The 18699-nt window shown below is 35.3% G+C and overlaps 2 protein-coding genes across 6 annotated transcripts in view; one reads left to right on the top strand and one right to left on the bottom strand.

The window, feature by feature from the left end:
- The window catches only part of LOC107867739 (small RNA degrading nuclease 5), a gene marked incomplete in the record, with an annotated part of 13798 nt that extends 6866 nt beyond the window's left edge, over nt 1-6932 (top strand). The window contains 6 exon segments of the mRNA XM_047410858.1: nt 1601-1661; nt 1799-2063; nt 2735-2809; nt 4408-4595; nt 4689-4984; nt 6546-6932. Of these exon segments, the coding sequence (XP_047266814.1) occupies nt 1601-1661; nt 1799-2063; nt 2735-2809; nt 4408-4595; nt 4689-4984; nt 6546-6669 (1009 nt within the window).
- Nucleotides 6933-7759: 827 nt separating this feature from the next.
- On the bottom strand, nt 7760-11665 carry LOC107867740 (scarecrow-like protein 1). Of its 5 annotated transcripts, none has more exons than XM_016714121.2 (3): nt 11302-11665; nt 10917-10979; nt 7760-9790 (listed from the first exon to the last, which is right to left on the bottom strand). In XM_016714121.2, the coding sequence occupies exon 3, from the start codon at nt 9656-9658 to the stop codon at nt 7967-7969; it is 1692 nt and encodes a 563-aa protein (XP_016569607.1). In that variant the 5' UTR covers nt 9659-9790; nt 10917-10979; nt 11302-11665; the 3' UTR covers nt 7760-7966. The 5 variants fall into 5 exon arrangements, with proteins under 5 accessions (XP_016569607.1, XP_016569609.1, XP_016569608.1 ...); XM_016714123.2 differs by having other exon boundaries at nt 11171-11309; XM_016714122.2 differs by having other exon boundaries at nt 11108-11308.
- Nucleotides 11666-18699: the final 7034 nt, after the last annotated feature.

Genomic DNA, 18699 nt, shown 5'->3' with positions numbered 1-18699 from the left:
ACAGTATTGTTTTTGAAGTTTTTGTTTTGTATCAACTTTCAAATGATTTTCGTTGGGCTTCTTATCTATGGAATTTGCTTTCCAATAGTATTCAAATGGTATATCCACATTGCAAAATTTTAAAATACCTTTTAAAGGTAAAGTTGGGCCTAAATAGTCCTATTTTATGAGCTGAAATTGAAATTTTGCCAACACCCACACACACACACAAACCCAAACACAGAACTTGTTTCAATTTTCATCTCAGATGGCATACCATCGGAGCTGGATGTAGTGCTTCTTTGACTCTTATTCGATCTTTATCAATCAGATTTTCATGCTTGGTTTAGCAAGAGCGACTACTTTTACCCTTTTGATGTTAAGGAAGCCATATATATTCATTTAATTGGACAGAATCTATTGTGTATTTAGTATTTTCTTGAGCGCAAAAGTTTAAGTTTCAAGTGATATTGAGAACTGCCTAGTATAGTTCATGGAAAAGGGTACTGTTACGTTGTACCCTTTTTTGATAAGACAACCAAGCTGAGATAAATCTGGGCATAGATTCTTTTTGCTTCTATTTCTCTTCATTTTTTCTATATGATAATGGTGGTGTCTGGCCAGTGCGTGTGCACACTATTCCACCAGGTATTGCTACATCCAACTAGGTCATGTAGTGGGCAACTCTGTTCTCCAAAACTTAAGACATATTGAAAGATCAGCAAATCTTTTTCTCTGTCTCTGTTGGGGTTTGAACCCTGCTGTGCACCCACTTTATTGACGACTATGTCACACCCTTGTTTGTTGTTTCTTCATCTATTATCTTGTAAGTTTTCCGCAATTTCCTGTCTCTCACTGCCACAAGTAATAGAACAGTGTCTTTTAAGACGAAAGGGATCAAGGAGGGGAAAAAAGAACAATAAAAGGGAACCAAGAAAAAGATATTGTTAAACAATTGAGCTTCACAGCCGGGTTTAATCTTCACCGCAGCTTCCCCTTCTCAATTTCTTTTGTTCGTTTAAATTGTGCAGGATATAATTCTTTCCTTTTAACCATTTCTCAGTTTTCATATTAGTTCTGATTCTACATTTGCCTATAAAATCATTTCTATTCCGTTCTCTTTATATTGTCTCTCTCGTTTTTTTCTTAATATTTCCACCAACCTTATCTCCTTTGTTAAATATTCTCGGAGTTCCAGACCTCCATTAAAACTAACTCATGTCACCTCAAATCACACTTTCCAAGCAAGGTACGGAAAAATTGGCAGGGGAAGAACTATATAATGGTAAAATCATTATGTGTATTGGCTATAATTTTAATGTTTTTGTGTTTTTCCATTTTACGTTGTTATGGGGTAGAGAAAGTTTAATTACATTCTCGGGTTAATGTCCAGAAAAATAGGAAGGCACAGCTAACAGAGAAGACCAGGACTTGCTTTCTCTTTATTGAAATTCTTTGTCCTTCAGTTATCTGTTTCTTTTAGGTTGGGATGGAAACACATCAAGAAGAATTTTGTATGCGAGTCTTTAACAGGATTAGCTATTCCCAGATCAAATATATGTTCTTCCTCTCTTTTCATTAAATGATAATTTTTTATGTCGAGCAATGTGAACTTTTGCAGATATAGTGGAATTACCTGTCAGATGTTGGAAGATGTGACTACCACTCTTAAAGATATCCAGGTTCATCACTAGAGCCTTTTGTCTGCTGACCTGTTTGTCCCATATTCGAAATAGGAAAAGAAGCAGTCAGCATTAATTGTTTCTTGCAGATTTCTTGCATCCTATTTGTTTTAGTTAACCATTTTTTGTTTCTTCAGGAGGAGTTCTTGAAACTGGTTCACAAGGAGACCATTCTGGTTGGGCATTCCTTGGAAAATGATTTGCTAGCCCTGAAGATCAGTCATAGTTTGGTAATTGATACCGCTGTGTTGTACAAGCATCCAAGAGGAACCTACAAAGCTGCTCTTCGTGTTCTGAGTAGCAGATTTCTTGGCAGGGAGATACAGGACTCAGGCAATGGGCATGATAGCGTTGAAGATGCTAAAGCTACATTGGAACTGGCACTATTAAAAATAATAAATGGTAAGCTGTTTCCTTTTCTATTCATGCGAATGCACCACTAGATATTGTGCACTCTAAACTCTTAGGGCCCCTTTGGTTGGTATAGTGAATACAAGAACAGGGAAGGGTGCAGGGTAAAGCTGATTGCATGAGCTGAAGGTTCCCTTTTTTTTTTTTAGCTGTTGCCTTTTCTCCTTTTGGTTCCTCTTGGTCTAACCTTGTTATTCACTTTATAACCAGAATACGTATTCACTTTATTCCGAAATCCTTGTTTGGCCATAAAAATATCAAATAGAACTTGTAGTTGTATTTGGGATTTTGGAGAACGCCTCTCACTTTATTTGGTTCACGTTTTTTTTTTTTTTTTTCAAAAACATTCTAATTTTTTTTATTTTCATAAAATAACCCCATTTAAATTATATTGCATGTTCAACTTTTTTTTATTTTTTTTGTTAAAAATACATTTAAATTCTAAATATTAACTCCAAATACTATGGCCAAACAAAACTCCAACTCCAACTTCAAGAATTCCAAATAAAGTGAATATGTTTTGGTTTTCATGGCCGAGCGCCTACTAAGTTGGACCTATAAATGCTCTGGCCAATGGCAGGTTGCGCTAGCCTTTTTTTCAGCCCATTTTCCTTTCTGTTTGAATTTTAAAATTTGAAAGGTCTCCTCCATTCTTGTGTTAGGGAAAATCCAAAACTTTGCGTCTGGTGCCATTTCCAGCATCCCTGTTGACCTACATCTTCATTCTGCAGATGAAGGTAATAAAAGATATCTTACTTCACATGTGATCTGTTTAGATCACAATCTGCTTTAGCTTCTGAAGGGAATCTGAAGAGCAACGAAACATCTCCGAACCCGGAAATTTTCAGGCAGGAAGTTCCTCTTATGCTTCCCGAATTCCCAGCAGCCTTGTTGATATCACTTCGGTTGACCCCCTCCCTCAATTGATTTGACCAACTAGGCAGGAATCAAGGAATTCCAACCTCCTCTTGACTTCACCTCTTGAAACCAAGAAGACTGCTTCATTATCTATGCTGTAAGATGACATTCTCCTGAAAGGATGGTGGTAGCCAGATTGCAGCGTCTCTATGAGGCATTCTTGTTGAAACCTTATTTGGAATTCCCCCCCTCAACATAGCTTAATGTCATCTCTATTTCCTGTTTGTGGCTATAGCTTACTATATAATTCCCGCTCAACTTACACCTATTTCTAGTTGAAACCTTATTGGGTTTTAGAGTCCCTCTTTGGGATTTATCAAAAACCCCATTGACGATGTCCTCAAGTTCTGTGATATCTTCATCTGGGGTTTGCCCCAGTATTGGACAAACGTCCTCACCCTATGTTTCTACAATACTCGAAATGTAGAAACAATTCTTCAAATTGGATATTGATCTTAGGAGCCATAGCAACTCCAAGCCTCTTAACTTTCCCAATCAAATTAATCCCGAGCAATTCCATGGCAAATCTTGATATAATTATAAAGAATTTTTGTTGTAACACAATCCATGGCTCCCAGGATAAGTGGGTTGATTCCGCGATCTTATGTATTTTCAATTGGTGGGTGTTCTTTAGAGAAAAGCGAGGAGAAAGGCAGATGTGTTTTCTCATGGGGTGATGGTGGTGGAGTAGGAGGGGTGGAGGTTAGATGGTAAAAAGAGGAAGACTAAAATAAAGAAAATAAGATAAAGGCTGTTGGGATCATTATATCATTTGATTAAATCTGACTGTCCAATTTGTCTCAATTTTTGTTTTGAAGCTTGACTCTTCAGAAACGTTGGAAAAAGATGCGCTAGCCGCATGTCAAAAATTTGGATGAAGGGTTACTAGCTACAGAATTTTCAAGTTAAGATGTGTAAAAAGGTCTCTGTCTTTTTAGGGCGTGTAAATGGGAATTAGGTGCAAATTTAGGAGGAAAGTATGTAAGTTCTATTGCCTATATTGCATCTTTGATATAGAAAATGCTTCCCTTAGCCTCACTATAACGTAGATAAGTGGATGCATTCTAAACACATTAGTGACCCAAATGGCCCCCCAGCATATCAGTCGACACCCAGCATATTAGTGACTAATTGTACCCCGTGATGTGAAAAATGAGGCTTCTACCTGAACTTGAGGTAACACGTAATTTAAACTTTGTGAGTAGGTTACACTAAAACCAAATATACAAGCAAAGCCATTCTTGTACTTTCTTTTTTCAATCTCTGTTTACATTGATTTTTTTTTTTTCCGGTCGTTGAAATGGAGTTCTTCCTATGCTATTTTATGTTGCTTATATGTCCCATCACCAAATCATCTCCTCTTTGCTTTTGGATCAATGCATCCTAGACTTCATTGGGCTGTGACTTCCTGAACTAGGGCCTGATTTTGGGATACCTCCATCTCAACAATTATTGCGGCGGAAGCTTCTTTCAGTTCTGAGTGACTATGGCAAAGGATCCTCAATGGTTGATAACATATCTACAGTGAGGAGATATGGTGCTGAATTGTCCAATACAATTCCAGTATCATCTGATGATGAAGCTCTTTCAAAAGCCATTAAAGAGGTGAGTCAAAAGAATCGAATTTGTTAGATTGTTAAAAAGCAGACTGGCTAAGAATCTGACAGCTCACTATACTTGCATTACTTGTCTTCATAGGTCAGGAATGAAAAAGTACAGTTTGTCTGGACGCAATTTGCAGAGCTCTATGCATATTTGAGGAAGCAAGCAGATGACTCTGAGAAGCTAAATAAAAAGTTGGCAGAAATGATAGCATTGCTGACTTGTGAGGAACAGTCTAATAACAGAAAAAGCATCAAATTTGATGTCACTCCTGAACTGAAGGATATCTTAAGCCGTATGAATCGCAGAGTCAAGAGCATTTACTCCAATCTTCCTCTAAATGCTATGCTTATTATTTGCACTGGTCATGGAGACACTGCAATAGTTCAAAGGTAAAATCTTTTTAAGTTGGATTGTTTGTTTCCAAGGAATAACAAATGCACAAACTCCTGGTCCTTTCACTGAATTCGAACTAAACGTAATGGTAGTTATTTGCTGGTTTAGTCAAGATTTAGCTTTAGCCTTGATATCGCTGACCTTCGTGAGCAATGGTCTTGTCTAAATTTTGGAACATCGCTCAGATTTTTGGTAGCTAAATGACATTTGTTGACAAAAAAATTGAGATCGATTCACATATAGCAGTATAGGAGTTGGCTTATCATAGTTTAGCATCAACTTGTGTTCACTGTTGTGAAAAATTGCTTCTTTTTATTCACTTTGCTGAATTTGTGAACGCAAGGTCATATTCCATTTCTTTTGAAGGCTTTCAATATTCAGCAGTTAATGCATACATGTAATTAGCTACTGGAATTTTTCAAAATGTTACCTTTTCGTTTTTTTGTTTTTAAGTAGTTGAAGAATCAGGATTATTTGTCTCGTATTTTAATATTATAACGTTCAACTTTCATGTGAAATTGTTGTTTTCTGAGAAAATGAATTTCTTATTAAGTTTTAAACGACTCTTTTCTTCTGAACATGATGTTAAAACCAATACTGGATAAAGTTCGTACTTTGGAAACAAATTTTAGCCAGCTCAAGACCAAAACCTTTTTTAGATATACATCGGGTTTCAACACGGAAAACCAAACATCTAATAGTAAGAATTATGCTAATCTTGTTATTATTGATTGCCTTAATACAATCCTACATTATAATATGCGTACAGCTGTTCAGAAACCAAATGTGTCCTTTTACTGCACTGTGTAGACAGGCAGTTTGCCTTACCAGATCAAATGGTAGTATTCCTTGCCAGAGTAGATGCTACCCTCTGGTTCAGATCATTAAACTCATATGAAGTAGTCGTGCTAAACTTTGGCCGTCCAGTCTCACTGCAATATTGTATGAACAGACAATTCTTTATAATCCCATATGGTACTTAAAGCTATTTGTTCTTAATTTTTAGATATTTACAAGCTTTATTTCTCCCAATGTTTATTGCAGACCTTTTCTTCATCGTCAAGGAGAAACCTTTTCCCCGCCTCAAGCTCACTGTTTTTCTCTGTTGTATATAATTTTTTTTTTCAAAACTTTTTGCTACCTCTTTTTGTCCTTTATCTTTTTCCAGGGTGGTATGGTATAGGACGTGTGGTTATGTGTTATCAACTGTTACTGACTCTGTAGTAGGTTGGCATGTATAATTCAGTCGTATCTATATGTAAGTGTCCCTGAGCATGTCCTCCCATTAGTGCTTTTCCGTTCCTGATCCTCTATTGGTACCATTAGTGTTTTTCTGCTACTGATCCTCTATTGGATTTTGGGGATATCAGAGGTTTGACCAGTCTAATTTCGCGTGATCCAAATTTTACATTAGATTCTTGTCTCATGGAGATCCAGGAAGTATCTGATTTCCTATGTTCTACTTGGCTGCAGTCCTTTTGTTGTTTTAAGGCCTGATAATATGTTATTGCTTAGCAAATTTACTAATTATTTCTTTTTACCTTTTTATGCGCACAGAGTGAGGAAGATCTTGTCAGAGCAGACTGATTCCTCGATGTCCCGTGAGAAAGTTGTTAAAGTTTTGGAAGAGTTGCAGGCGCAAGCTGAAGTTGGTCTGTGCTTTGTAGGTGTCAGACACTAAGTCATATTTCTCATCCGATCATACTACATCTATATTCTAACTCCTATTGCAAGCACCTCTATTTACCCGGTTTATCAACGGTTCAAATAGAATAGGAATCTGCAAAATGAGGCAATTCCCTCCGAGTGAAATTCATTCAATGTAAAGTTAGCTCGTAATGTGTATACTTGTATATGTGAGGTACCTTGCTGCCTTCCATCGTCTCTGCGGCCGTTAATGTGGAACTGAACTGCATATTATAGTTGTACGTCCAAGTTAGTACACTTCTCTCTGTGGGGTACGGTTAACATATTATACTTTTCCGTGTACTGGGATATTTCTAGGTTGCATATGCAGATAATTAGAACAGCACTCATATTTACTGAATGGTGCTCCACTTGAGGTACTGTTTGTCTGGCTCAAATTGGTACTAGGGAAAGAAGAACAAAGCCACTAGGTTCATATTTGAACGGTAACTGTTCTATGAGTTGATTTAGAAGACTTTGACCTAGCTTAAAATCCAAGATTCGTGTATCCTACAGTGTTACGATAAGTTTGTACGCACTGACTAATTCAACGCGCACACTGTTATAGCCACAAGCACATATCCTAGACTTCAACCAGCTCCTTCATACTTTGATCCAAACAAATAACGAGATGGAGCACCTTTGGTTGAGCTGCTACTTAACAGAAATTTTTTAGAAATTAAACATTCTTCAATTGTACAAGCACAGCCTCTAAACATTTACAGGCTGAAAAGCTTGTGAAGGAGAAATTGCTTCTGATTTAGTGAATCTATTATTCCAAGTTCATACAGTAAGCACGCCCTAGTCCCAAATAAGTTAAAATTAAGTACGTAAATCCTCACTTCTTTATCAAGCTCAAATAATGTTGCCATCATGCCAAATCAAAAATAAAAGTGAAAAATAAATTAAACATAATAAAATAATAGTGATAACAATACACCAACTTTATAGATGCCAATAAATAAAAAGGTGCAATTGAAGAAAATCACTGCAACTGTTGGGACTGAATAAGATTCTGCTGAACTGTCCGGACAGAAAAATAAAATGAAGTGTAAGAAATACTAGCAGAAGTTGAAAGTGACATATGTAAGACAAAAATCAAAACAGTTTTTATGTACTAATCTCACATCAACCTACATTAGCTCATAAGTTAATTTTATCTTCAATAGCATCAAAGTATACAATGCCATGCATTCTGATCATAAACACTGAATTATATCACACAGCCGGTTTTTGCTACAAGTTGATCCAATGCCGCGCATTGTTTGTTTCTGAGCGCGCAAACTTGGTTACTATTTCCAAGCTGAAGCAACAGTCATGTTCTTGTCTTCCCACCCAAAATAGAGTGCACCTGCCTCTTCCTTTGCTGTGTACCTTTCGCTATATTGCTTGATTAGAGTCTTGATTGAGTCATAGACATTTCGGCTAATTGGGCATGGAGTGAAACCAGCCATCATCATCCTAGCTCTCCACTTTCCTGCAACTTCATAACGCTCTATTCGCTCCAATCCCTCACAGGCAACAATGTTGATGATATCACGTGCAAGACATTGCCGTTCTACATTAACCCTCTCTTGGCTGTCCCTTGAAAGAGTTGCATCGAGAGACTCGAATACAGCAGAATAGTAGCTGTAGACTTCTGCAAACCTTTGTAGAAATGGGGCGGTGTTGGTGTTCATGTCTTGCTCAACAACTGTTACCAGCTTAGGATTTAAGCTCTTCACCATCCGCAGAAGCTGATCTCTTTGGTTTACCGTTGATACACTTTCATCAGGCATGTGATGAAGCTGGAATGCAAAGTTCACTAAAACAGCTTCACCAGGACGACACTTTAACATTGTGGGGGTGACTAATGCAGTGTTTGAAGGCACTGCTTGGAATTCAAAAGGGATCTTAAGATCTTTAGCCAGCTCTGCGAGCCTCAGACCAATGACATTAAGGCTTCCAACAGCACGTTGGATAGATTCAGGGTCATCTACCCCAGTTAGCCTCAAATGGGGTGGCTTACCAGGCATACTACCCAATGTCTGCAAAAAAGTGTAATATTGACTTCCTTGGTTAATGTCAAAATCTATAATGTGAACTCTTTTCTCATCTTTAAAAGCCTCTAGGAGTGCACCATTTGCTGCCATAAAACCAAACCTAAAGTACGGACATACTTCAAAGAGGACTTGCATAGCAGAGAGTCTCTCAGAAGAGGTGGCTTCTTTGCATTTTAGAGCTTTATAAAGACCTCTCCCAGATGTAGCCATTCGGGCTGCAAGAGCTTCTACCATGTAAGCTGCAGTTCTTTCAAGAGGATCTCCTTGGATGGAGACCATCTGCCTCAGTTCATTAATCACAGATGACGCTTGTTCAATGTTTCCATCTTGAATAGCAGCAGCACAACTAAAAAGCATCTGCTTTGGAGTTTGAGGAGCAGTTACAGATATTTCCTTATAGCTACTACTGCTACTGATATTAGAATCTGCGGATGTAGACTCCTTGGGAGAGTCCTGAAGTAACACAGTTCGGATCTGGCTAAACCATTCATCATCTATGTCCATAGTCTCCCCATGAGCACATACATCATCTCCTTCAATTTCGTTATCATCAAAAAGTACCCTTTCAAGTTCTTGCAGCTTCATTGCGACCCTTCCATCATTATATTCTGATGAATCTGGACTTTGATTGACAAAGTCTCCTGAATCACAGCTACCCTGATTGTAATCTCTTGATGGCTGGAAAGAAGATGAATGTCTCTGGTGGAATGGATTCCCCAAGGCATCTGTAGGTGATATGTTTAGAAGTTCTTCTGAAGGCGAAGGAGAGTCGAGCAAATACTTAGGATCATAACTGTCTGTGCTGCTAGACTCTGTTGCATACATAATCCCACGTGCATTTTTGGTGTAAATGGATGTTGACAAGCTAGAGTTATCGTTGTGACCATTTGGGAAATAGAGCTTCCCATTTCCAATTGATCTTACAGATCTAACTAAAGACATGGTTCACTTGTTATCCCTCAAAACAAAGCTGCTTGAAGTTTTCCCTTACAAAAAATGTTACTCAATTCAATTAGAATCTGGTGCGGGATCCCTGTAACTGAATGTCGTATTTGGGAGATATTCTCTCTGCTTCTGAAACATCAAATACACACAGTCGATTAGACAAAATAAACCAGTAGTGTAAAAGAAGACAATATTAAAATACAACTACGGGAGAATCTGAACAAAGTTAGGAAGTGAAAGAAAAGAAGATATATGCATTGTTGATTAATAAGATCCTCATGCACTGGACATCAAGTCAGGGGACAAATGTTCAACATTTGAGATAGAATAGAGCAGGTAGAAGACGATTCAGCAGCATAAAATCATTTTAGTGAAAGAAAATGTACTCCCCTCTTTATAACTATTCAAAATAGTTAGAGCTTTTAAGTTTAAGGAACCACATCTATGAGACAAATGGAATTAAAAAGCTACTCATAATTGGTAGCAAGTCATCTTGCAACCAACATTATCAACTCGTACGCTAAATGGAGTATACTTTGTGCACAACTCCTGCAAAACCAGGACTTACTTTTGTGAAGTTAGAAGTTTTTCTTAGTTCATTACTCATGCTTCTTCAGCACTTGAAGGACAACGTCAGAATTACATGCCGTTGTTCATAGAACAAAGAGAAAATTGAAGAAGATATTTACCATAACCAGTTCTTTCTTTTGAGACAAGGTATTAAAAAGTTTGAACCAAGAAGGGATTTAGCCCATTAGAGATTCAACAAAATACCAACAACAACAAAAAATTTAGTGTAATCCCTTAAGTGGGGTCTGGGGAGTGTATACCGTACACAGACCTTACTCCTATCTCTGGAGGTAGAGAGACTGCTTCCGAAAGACCCTCGGATTCGATTCAACAAAATACAAAAGAGAACATAAACCTCAGCAAGAATTAAGCAAACACTCCAAAATCCTTTGATTTCTACAGATCTATCCTCCTCTTAGGCATATAAACATGGTAATCAAAAAATCATACTGGAGAGCTGTGAACTCTGTAACTTCTGAAGATCTACAAGGACAACAACATGATCCATACACAAATTGTGCTACATAAGTTTGTAAACAGATAAAGAACTACCCTTTAAAAACAACCTACTATGTCAAGAAAATATCAAGAGCCAGCCACCAAATTCAGAACCAAAAAACAAAGCAAAAAACCAGAAAACATAGAAAACAAGAAGAGTAAGTCAGAGAAGCAAAGACAAATATACCTGTCTAGTTGAACTCAGAAAGGGAAGATCTTAAGATGAGATAGAAAAATCAACCACAACAATCTGCAAAATTCATATGTGAACACATAAAACATGAATTTCAATATTAGCTTAGAAGAAAAGCAAGTCCTTTAAGGCTTTGACTAAGGTAGATAAAATTAAATAGAAGAACAAGTAAACAGACATATTACCAAAAAAAATATCTTCAGTAGGTACAAATCAAGCAATAAGATACAAGAAACTTTCAAACTAACCAAAATTAAGATAAACACCCCAAACAAAAACTTAGTCTGTGTGTGCCAAAATTTCAACCTTTCAAGACTTTTAAGAGAAATGAAACTAATCAATCTTACGGAATTCAAGAAAAAGGAATGAGAACACTTACTCCCTTTGAATAATATTTTATATAGTTGCAAAGAAGCTTCCTAAAAAGCCAAGAAATTCAAACCCTTTTACTTTTTGTAGTTCATAATATTATTTTGTCTTAGTATTGCAATTGCAAGTATGTATTATGGTATATAACTATATACCAAGCAAGTTGTCTGAGTCTACAAGAACAAGTTGTTTGACACAGTAGCACAAGATTGTGTTAAATTACAAAAAGGGTAAAACAGTGTGATCCATGCCATTTTGTTCAGTTAGTCCCCACACGACAAAACAATCTTCACCATTGAAACATAATCTATTGGAGTATGTTTCATCGTTACATGTGAGATAAGCATGGATATGTTTCATATAACGCGTGTACCAAGATGATTTTTTTTAATTCTTTTTTTTGGGTATATTTCTTTAGTTGTGGTTGGTGACGTTGGAGTGCATGTCATGAATTCAAGACACAGTCAATTGTTTAAGTTTTTTTTTTTCTTTTTTTAAGTAGGGCAAAGCTATAAATATACCCTTTGTTATACTTTGTATATAAATCTTCGTTATATTTTTTATATAAATATATTTTTATCGTTAATGAAAGGTTATAAATATACCTTTATCACTAATGGTGGGACACACATCACAATCGTGTTCCTCCATTAGTGATAAGGGTATATTTATATCATTTATCAAAGTTTGAGGGTATATTTGTACCTTTTCTATTTTTATAATTTACTTTCTCCGTTTCATATTAGTTGATCATTTTATTAAAAATAATTATTTTATATTAATTATCCATTATACTAAATAAAAAAAGCATTGATTAAATTTTAATTATATTATCCTTGTAGTTAATTCATTTGGAAAGTCTTCACATTTGTTTATAAAGTTTTCAAGAAATTTTTTATGGTGTGAATTTGTAAAAGAAAACTTACCAAAATATACTATATTTAAAAACTTTTATCATTTATAGTGTATAATTTTAATATATGCATAATCTTACTATCTAATAAGAGGAAAAGGCCACGGAAACAGGCAACTCTCCGTCAGCAAGTCTGCTACTCCTGCCTGCTTCATCAGCTACTTGCTCCATGATTTTACTGTATCATCTCTAGTTAATTATTATAAGTTATTTATGTATTAAAAATTAATAATATTTAATAAAAAATTAATTATATATTTTTATTTTTTAATATATATATATATATATATATATATATAATTTTACAAAGATTAATGAATTCGATAAATTAATAATAGTAATAACTAACTATTCTTTGATGACAATATTTTCACTTCAAACATGAGTCTGTTTTTGTAAAATGGGACGAATAGAGTACTCTTGTAAGGGCATGAAAAAATAAACATGATAAATTAATGGACCGAATTGAGTAATCTTTGTGTGGTTTAATTATATTAATGGATCGAATTGAGTAATCTTTGTGTGGTTTAATCTACAAGATTACTCTATTCGTCCCATTTTTACAAAAACAGACTCATGTTTGAAGTGAAAATATTGTCATCAAAGAATAGTTAGTTATTACTATTATTAATTTACCAAATTAATTAATCTTTGTAAAATTATATATATATATATATATTTATTTATTTATTAAAAAAATAAAAATATAAGATTTATTTTTTATTAAATATTATTAATTTTTTAATAATAAATGAATTATAATAATTAATTAGAGATGATATAATAAAATCATGGAGCAAGTAGCTGATGAAGCAGGTAGGAGTAGCAGGCTTGCTGACGGAGAGTTGCCTGCTTCCGTGGCCTTTCCCTCTTATTAGATAGTAAGATTATGCATATATTAAAATTATATAACTATAAATGGTAAAACTTTTTAAATATAGTTTATTTTGGTAAGTTTTTCTTTTACGAATTCACACCATAAAAAATTTCTTGAAAACTTTATAAACAAATGTGAAGACTTTCAGAATGAATTAACTACAAGGATAATATAATTTAAATTTAATCAATGCTTTTTTGATTTAGTATAATGGACAATTAATATAAAATAATTATTTTAATAAAATGATCAACTAATATGGAATAGAGAAAGTAAATTATACAAATGGAAAAGGTATAAATATACCTTCGAACTTTGATAAATGGTACAAATATACCCTTATCACTAATGAAGGAACACGATTGTGACACGTGTCCCCCCGTTAGTGATATGGGTTATATTTGCACCTTTTCATTAACGGTAAGGGTATATTTATACCCAAAGTATGACGGAGGGTATATTTGTACCATTTATCAAAGTTCGAGGGTATATTTGTACCTTTGCCCTTTTAAGTATGATGATTCAATATTGCTTTTGCTTCAGCATTTTGTTGTTACTTTTTTTTTTTTATATATTCTTAATTGTTTTAGTATGTTTTTTTTTGACAATTACTTAATTTTTATCAAGGTGTACCTATAGTCTATGTTAGGGCGATTAAGGATATGTACGACAGAGTCAAGACTCGGGTTAGGAAGGGGGAAGGACTCGAAGCACTTTTCTGTCTTGATGGGGTTACATTAAGGATTGATGCATACTCCGTTTCTTTTTGCCTTGGTGATGGAAGTTTTGACACGACACATTCAGGATGAGGTGCCTTATTATATTTTTTTTGCAGATGATGTAGTCCTGATTGATGAAACTCGTAGTGGAGTAAATGCTAAGTTGGAGGTTTGGAAGCAAACCCTTGAGTCAAAAGGGTTTAGGTTGAGTAGGTCCAAGACGGAATATTTGGAGTGTCAGTTCAGCGAGGTGTCTCATGAGTCCGATGTGGTTGTTAATCTTGACACTCATTCTATCAGTAAGAGAGAGAGTTTTAAATACCTGGGGTCGATAATTCAGGAGAATGAAGAGATTGACGAAGATGTCACTCATCAGATCGATGTAGGGTATATGAAATAGAGGCTCGGCTCCGGTATCTTGTGTGACAAAAATAAACCTCCCAACCTTACAAGGAAAGTTCTACATAGTGATAGTTAGACCTACTTTGTTGTATAGGGTAGAGTGTTGGCCTGTTAAAAAGGCCTACATCCAAAAGATGAAGATGACGAAGATGAGAATACTGCGGTGGATGTGTGGATGTACTAGAAAAGATTGGATTAGAAATGAAGTTATTTGAGATAAGGTGGGAGTGACTTTGGAGGAAGCCAAGATGAGGAAAGCGAGGTTGAGATGGTTTGATTATGTATGCGGAGGAGCACGGATGCCTTAGTGCAGAGGTGTAAGAGGTTGGCTAGGGATGATTTCAAGCGAGGTAGAGGTAGATCGAAGAAATATTGGAGGGAGGTGATTAGAAATGACATGGAATAACTTTAGCTTACTGAGGACATGACCCTAGATAGAAAGTTGTGGAGGAGGCGAATTAGAGTAGAGGGTTAGTCTTAGATAGTATGTTGTATATTTTGGTGTATACTTAAAGTATCTTGCTTTGGGTATTATTGAATATGTCAATTGCTATTGTCTCTTGTTTTATTACTATTCCTTATCTTATCTTAGATTGCTTTGTTTTGAGTCGGGGGTCTATCAAAAACAATCTCTCTATCTCATATTTGAGGTAGTGGTATGGACTGCATACACTTACCCTTCTCACACCCCACTTGGTGGGAGTATACTGGATATATTGTTGTTGTTATGCACTTAATTTTTATCGAAAATAGTTTTCTATCTTTACAAACAAAATCCAAACTTGTGAGATTATTGTGAAGTTGTTATTGTGGTACCATTTTTTTAAAAAATAAAATAATTAGTTGCTATATAATCTTGACTTTAGTTTGTAACTTTTAAATTAAATTATAAATATTAATTTTATTTTTTAAGTTTAAATTACAAAAATTATCTCCTATTGTCCCATCAGCTTAGAGAATTGCAACTTTTTCAAATTTTTGAATAGTAAAATTAATATTGAAAGTACATTGAAATAAATAAGTTTTTTTTTTCAAAATGTAAAAGATTCACTGAAAGCTCATGACTAATATAGCACATTCAGTGTAAATATATATAACACACCGTTTGTTTTTAAATGTAAAAGTTACATACTGAAAGTGCTCCATTGTCCATGTATTTTCACCATTTTGGTCATGAAAAATCTAACAAATTCATTTATTGAATTTGTCCCTCATTCAACATCATTTTGATAAAAAATTTTGTATCAATCTTCAATCAAATATTGATCATGCAGCCACTTCAATTAGGATAATCAAAATAGCGGATTTCCTCCTATTGTAGATAATGTTAAATATTAATTTGTTTAATCTAAGAAGTTACTTCGGGCTTTGAGCTGTAGGTGACAAAAGAGTTTTAAAATAAGGTGTAGGGGACACAAGTCTTAATAATTGAGTGGAGGTGACAATTACTTTATTATGGATTAAGAAAGTTGGGTAAGTTTGAGAATAGGCAAGAAGTTTTTAAATTTACACTTATATCTAAAAGTTTACCTAATATAATGGGAAATGGAGGGAAAAAAGCACGTTTCTCTCTCTTCCCATCCATTGTTGTTTTCTCTCTCTTAGCGATTTTTGTTGTTCATTGTTGTTGTTGTTTTATTCATCATCTTCTGCTTCATTAGCATCATCTTCTACTTCATTATCATCTTCATCTTTTTGTTGACCATTGTTGTTGTTGTTGTTACCGCTACTGTTGCTATTTGACCAATTTCTTAGACCAAATTTTATTTCGTACATCACTTTCTACTTTGGCATTACTTCATAGGAGACTTTGGTAAGTCAAATTATGATTTTTAGTTGAATTTGTCATCTGGGTAACTGCTATTGTGCTATTTTTTCAACAATAGATAGCACGCGAACATAAATGCAACATAAGAGCCATCTGTTTAAACAGATCAATCATCTGTTGTGACAGATGAGACATCTGTTTCAACGGAAAACTCATATGTTGGATTCATATTTATGGTTCTATTATAACGTAACATGAATCGAACAGATGTGTCATCTATTGCAACATATGACCCACATGTTACAATAAATTAGTTATCTGGTACAACATGATAAATATTTATTGCAACAGATTAGTCACCTATTGTAACAGAACCTGAACTCGATTTCAACAGACTTGTTATCTGTTGCAACAGTGTAAAAAGCTGTTGCAATATTTTATTAACCTATTGCAACAGAACCTGAACTCGATTCCAATAGATGTAAATATCTGTTGCAGCATATTAGTAACTTGTTGCGATAGAACATAACCTCGATTCTAACAGATCATCTTCTTTTGCAATAGGTAAGTCATCTGTCGCAATAAGTTAATTATCTGTTGTAACATGTCACTCATCTTTTGGAATCAGCTTCAAAGGTGTCTTAGTACTGTAACATCTATCCCAACAGTTGCTTCATCTATTGCAACAGATATATAGTTTGTTGCAACATATGATTCACCTGTTACAACAGATTACTCGTCTGTTGAAATCAGCTTCAGGAGCGTAACATGAATCCCAACAGGTAAGTAATCTGTTGTCACTGATCACTTACCAGTTGCAATAAATTACACATCAGTTGAGATTCATTACGGCACTATGAAATCACTATTAACTTTTTTCAACAAATGACTTTATTTAGGTACCACTAATGGAGGGATCAATAACAATAGGGTGGATTTTCATGGTCAATGGATCGAGAAGAGCAATCAATATGTCTGGCATTGGAAGAAGGGTGAATGCTAGAGACGATAGCTATGATAGTTTAAAGTGATGTTTCGTATGATGATTTTGTGAACTTAATCATCAGCTATTGTGGACTAAATTGTCAACCGAAAGAACTCATCATCTGCTACATACACAACTCCTTTGAAAATCATAGGGCACTACTACCTTTTAAGAAAACAGATCAGGTTTGGTTGCGTGCTTATCTTAGTGATTCATCCAGGACAGTGTTAAGGGTGTACGTGGTTAAAAAAGTAAGAGAGAATGAGAACCAGAATATAGAAGAAGAACAACAACAAGACATCTTTGATGATAGTTGGATGATCTAGACATGAATATTCCAGATGACGATCAATCACCTACGCCCGTTGATGTGACCAATACGATGGGCAGTTTTTCTCAATAGACATAGTCTAGAAATCTTCAAGATGATGGGACTAAATTGTCAATCTTCAATGGAATGTCATTCAAGGACAAGAATGAACTATCTACCACTTTATTAATTTCTTGCTTGAAAAAAGATTTCAGAATAAAGAAGGTGATTAATTCGAGCAGTGTCTTTTGCTACAAATGTACTAATTCGAACTGCAAGTGGTGATTGAGAGCAGTGAAGTATGTAGGTTCTGACAGATTCGTCATTCATAAAAATGAAAAACATCACACGTGTGGTTTGGAGCACATCTCGGGACAAAATCCTCACACCACGGCAAAGGTCCTTAGTGAATATTTCAAGAATAGTTTCCCCGATGGCAAAGGCCCTTCTACAAGGGTTATAGCCAATCGTCTCCTTACGGAATTGGGTGTCTTGGTAAGTTATTGGAAGATATATATGGCCATTGAGATTGCCAAGGACTTGGTTAGGGGGCACACGAGCATGGGTATGCAGTACTGGATGCCTACTGTTACATAATTGAGTCCACAAATTCTAAAAGTAAGACGGTATTGCATGTTGATGAAAACGGAAGGTTCAAGTGCTTTTTGGTATCCTATGGAACTTGGATTCAAGGTTTTCAACATTTGAGAAAAGAAATAACCGTTAACGGTACCTTCTCGAGGAACAGGTATAATAGAGTTCTGCTAGCAGCGGTAGCACAGGATACGGAGAATCACATCTTTCCTATTGCTTTTTATATAGTGGAAAAGGAATGTGATGCCTTTTATGGATTTTTTTTGAACAACTGTGAAGCTGCGTCGAATATACCAAAGAGTTATGTTTTGTTTCGGATAGGCATCCAAGTATTCCAAAGATGGGTTCAATTTTCTTCACTTCTGCTTACTTTAGTTGTTGCATCAGGCGTCTTGGAGAGAACTTTCAGACCAACTATCACAACGAAAGGGTCGTGACCCTTTATTATAGAGTAGCTAAAACATATAGTAGAAAGGAGTTTTTAGACCATTTCAATCAAATAATGGATGTGCTTTCCAAGGTAGCAGAACTTCTCGTACATGTCGATTTCGAGAAATGGAGCCGGACATTCTGTCTGGAAACTAGGTACATTCTTATGAATTTAATATCTTGTTTGAGTTACAAGTTTAGTATGATGTCGTACTAAGTGATTCTTTTGTATAGGTGTAATATTATGACATCAAATTTAGCTGAATCGGCAAATTCATTATTTGGTGATGAAAGAGAATTTCCCATCAAGGCTCTATTTGAAATAATAAATAAGAAGTATGGCCGATTTTTTAAACGAAATACATGTGCAGTTCGAGGGCCCAAGAAGAACCCCATTTGTTCTAGAAATTG

Source organism: Capsicum annuum, chromosome 4 (genome assembly GCF_002878395.1).
Source record: "Capsicum annuum cultivar UCD-10X-F1 chromosome 4, UCD10Xv1.1, whole genome shotgun sequence".
Taxonomy (NCBI): Eukaryota; Viridiplantae; Streptophyta; class Magnoliopsida; order Solanales; family Solanaceae; genus Capsicum; species Capsicum annuum.
The sequence above is the reverse complement of the archived record's forward strand: the minus strand, read 5'-3'. Positions and strand labels throughout refer to the sequence as shown.